A 4,068-nucleotide genomic window follows, 5' to 3' on the forward strand; every position below is an offset into this window, starting at 1 on the left:
CATTTTCGAACACTTTCACCCCCCCCCCAAAAAAAAACCCAACAACAACGCACATCACGTATAATAGTTATACAAACCGCCTAAACGTTACGTTAGTGTAGCCTATATAATGTGTTAAGTTTAGTATAGTCTAATCCCTTTAAGTGATGGCACACGACGACACACAAACATTCGGCATGTAATGCTGTTTGAATACAAGAAGGGAAACAACGCCTCTGTAGCCACAAAGAATATCAAAGAAGTTTGTGGAAATGTTTTGAACGTTCGTAAGTGTCAACAATGGTTCAGCAAATTTTGTTCAGGTGACTTTAACCTTAAAAACTGTGATGGCAGGGGCCGGCATGTTGGAATTGATATTGATGCTCTGAAGACGCTTGTTGAGCCTAACCCAAAGTAACACACTCGTGAAATGGCTCTGAAATTGCATGTATCTCATGAAACAATACATAAAAATCTAAGGAATATGAGAAAACTCCATAAAGAAGGTGTTTGGGTGCTTCACGAACTCTCCAATGATCATCGTTTCCAACGTGTGAACGTTGCTTCGTTTCTTCTGGCGCATAATGCACGTGAATAATTTTTGGACAGAATTGTCACCGGTGATGAAAAATGAATTCTCTATGCGGATATTAAACGCAAAAAAGCAATGGCTCAGTCCTAGACAAAAACCACTTCCGACCACAAAACCTGGACTCTATCCGCAGAAAGTGATGGTTTGCATTTGGTGGGACATCAAAGGAGTAATTCATTTCGAACTCCTCAATCTACAGCGAAATGTCAATGCAGAGATCTATAGTCAGCAACTGGAACGTTTAAATCAAGCCCTTCATTAGAAACGCCCTTCACTCGTCAATCGGAAAGGTGTTCTTCTTCTCCACGACAATGCACGTCCACATGTGGCACGTTTGACGCAACATAAGATTATGGAGTTGGGTTGGGATGTTCTCCCCCCACCCACCATATTCTCCAGATATGGCACCATCAGATTACCATCTTGTTCGTTCACTGCAACACCATCTTAATTGGAAAACGTATGCAAATGTGGACGGTGTTAACGAGAACATCGACATGTTTTTTGCTTCCAAGCCAAGTGATTTCTTTAAACAGGGTATTAACAACTTGATTGTAAGGTAGAAAAGCGTCGTCGATAAGAATGGAGACTATTTCATTTACTAAATGTTTTGTTTTGATATATAAGTTATTCGGGTTTTTTCATCTAAAAAAAGCGACATTAATTTCTTGACGACCTAATATTTTTATGTCTATCCTCCAAATCATGTAAAGTATTTTCCATTTCTGATTACATATAACGTTGTCACAGGCAACCAAAGTTTTGATTTAAAATTACTTGGACTTATAAAACATGTAATGGTAATATTCGCTGAATTAAAAAACACCAACATTCAACACTCACCCAACACTTGCAGGTGAAGGTCCTGTTTTGATGAACGACCGTCTTCTCCTTTAGCTGTACAGACATAAGTCCCTTGATCTTCGAGCCGTCCAACACTCCTAATTACCAGAGTCCCGTTGGGAAATACACTGTGTCTTCTTCCAAGAGGCAGTTGTCGGGAATCTGGAGAATAAAACACTATCATCAATACAGGGTATAACACTTCCTTAACGTGCCACAAAGTGTCTTGTTGAGCACGCCACCTACATAGATATAAACTTGCTTCTTTTATTGTTAAGCACAAAGCTACATAGTGGGCTATCAGTGCTGTGCCCAGCACAGGTATCGAATCCAAGTTTATAGCATTATAAGCCTTCAGACTTACCGCTGAGTCAGTGGGGGAGTGGGGATAAAAACCCTAAAACATTAATCCACTAAATACAAACGTGGAATAAGAAATGTCCTAAAAATAAAAACTTTTCATTAACTAGATATCCTAGCTGTTATCGAGATTATAGGCCGTAATCCCAAAAATATCTCAAGAGATTTGGTCAGCTTGAGAAAGGTTAATTCTAAATATACTATGCGAATAATGGAAAATAATCCTTATTATAAAAATATGTTTATAATAGATAAATAAGTATACATAAACACAATATATATATATATATATATATGTTGAACATCTAACCAATATTTTAAATTAAACTAACATTAAGGAACGAATGAAACATAGCTTTCTTACTAGAGACATTAAAACTATTTGTTATTACTTTAGTTTTAACCACTGATGCCCAGTCCCTTGGAAAACGTGACACAAAAAAGTTTACGGTAGTTTGAATATGTTTAGTTTTCACTGCTCAATCCTGTCAAAGAACATCAAATGATTTGTGAAGTATTAAAATAATAAACTAGTAGGTTCCAGTAAAATCTGGTGTGTTAAAATCTGCAAAAAACTCATGATCACTGGTTTTACCACAATAACTGTAGCTGTTGGTGCCAGATACCAGTTCATAACTCATTTTGTTTTAATAACTGGAGCTACTGGTGTCAAAAACCAGTTCATAACTCATTTTGTTTCAATAACTGTAGCTACTGGTGCCAGTAACTTGTTGATCAGTTATTTTACCTCAATAACTGGAGCTGCTGGTGCCAGAAACCAGTTCATAAGTCATTTTGTTTCAATAACTGGAGCTACTGGTGTCAAAAGCCAGTTCATAACTAATTTTGTTTCAATAACTGGAGCTGCCGGTGCCAGAAGCTTGTTAATTACTGGTTTTACATCAATAACTGGAGCTACTGGCGCCAGTAACTTGTTGATCAGTTATTTTACCTCAATAACTTGAGCTGCTGGTGCCAGTAACTTGTTGATCAGTTATTTTACCTCAATAACTGGAGCTGCTGGTGCCAGAAGCTTGTTAATTACTGGTTTTACCTCAGTAACTGGAGCTGCTGGTGCCATAAACCAGTTCATAACTAATTTTGTTTCAATAACTGGAGCTGCCGGTGCCAGAAACTTGTTGATTCATACTTTTAATATCTATCCTCCCCAGTGGCTCAACGGTAAGTCTGAAGGCTTATAACGCTAAAAATCGGGTTTCGATACCCGTGATGAGCACAGTATAGTTAGCCTATTGTGTGGCTTTATGCTTAACAATAAACTAACAAACAAATTACATCAGCTCTATAAAAACTGGCAAACAAAGTTTTTCTCTCAGTAACCTCAGCTAGTAGTCAGAAAACCTTAGTTGCTGGTGAAACTACGACCAAAAAGTCTAGTTAATAGTTTTACTTCAATAAATGTGGATAGTAAGTGATGGGATATTATAACGTGTACTCATTTTTCGAAGTTAATCCTTGTGGCTTTACGTTTTGTAAATTTTCGATTACTGGATTATTTTTTATATATTATTTAATGGTTTGAAAATTATTAACTGTTAATTTACTGTAGCAGCACTCCTTACAATGAGGGCGACATGAATAGAAAGTGAACCCACTTATGATATAAATCACATTCAGGCCGTTTATCTGGTGGAATCGGACATTCACAGCTGTGATATTCAGCTTCTAGTGATGAAGACTGGACATTCACAACTGTGATGTTCAGCTTCTAGTGCTGAAGATTGGACATTCACAACTGTGATGTTCAGCTTCTAGTGCTGAAGATTGGACATTCACAACTGTGATGTTCAGTTTTCAGAGCTGAAGATTGTACATTCACAACTGTGATGTTCAGCTTCTAGTGCTGAAGATTGGACATTCACGGTAGTAATGTTCAGCTTCTAGAACTGAATATTGGACATTCACAACTGTGATGTACAGCTTTTAGAGATGAAGATTGGACATTCATGTTAATGATGTTCAGCTTTTAGTGCTGAAGATTAGACACTAACAACTGTGATGTTGAGCTTCTAGAGCTGAAGATTGGACATTCATGGTAGTGATGGACAGCTTACATAGCTGAAGATTGGACATTCATGCTAGTGATGTTCAGTTTCTAGAGCTGAATATTGGATATTCATGTTAGTGATTTTTAGTTTCTAGAGCTAAAGATTGGACATTCATGGTAGTGATGAACAGCTTACGGAGCTGAAGATTGGACATTCATGCTAGTGATGTTCAGTTTCTAGAGCTAAAGATTGGACATTCATGGTAGTGATGAACAGCTTACAGAG

At 37.4% G+C, this 4,068-nt stretch overlaps 1 protein-coding gene across 1 annotated transcript in view; it reads right to left on the minus strand.

Annotated features, from left to right (window-relative positions):
- Positions 1-4,068, minus strand: part of LOC106474716 (Down syndrome cell adhesion molecule-like protein Dscam2) — a gene marked incomplete at both ends in the record, with an annotated part of 31,802 nt that overhangs the window by 23,812 nt on the left and 3,922 nt on the right. The window contains one exon of the mRNA XM_022403015.1: positions 1,415-1,576. Coding sequence (XP_022258723.1) covers positions 1,415-1,576 — 162 coding nt within the window. The remainder of the gene's footprint in view (positions 1-1,414; positions 1,577-4,068) is intronic.

This window comes from Limulus polyphemus, unplaced genomic scaffold (genome assembly GCF_000517525.1).
Source record: "Limulus polyphemus unplaced genomic scaffold, Limulus_polyphemus-2.1.2 Scaffold7592, whole genome shotgun sequence".
Lineage (NCBI taxonomy): Eukaryota > Metazoa > Arthropoda > Merostomata > Xiphosura > Limulidae > Limulus > Limulus polyphemus.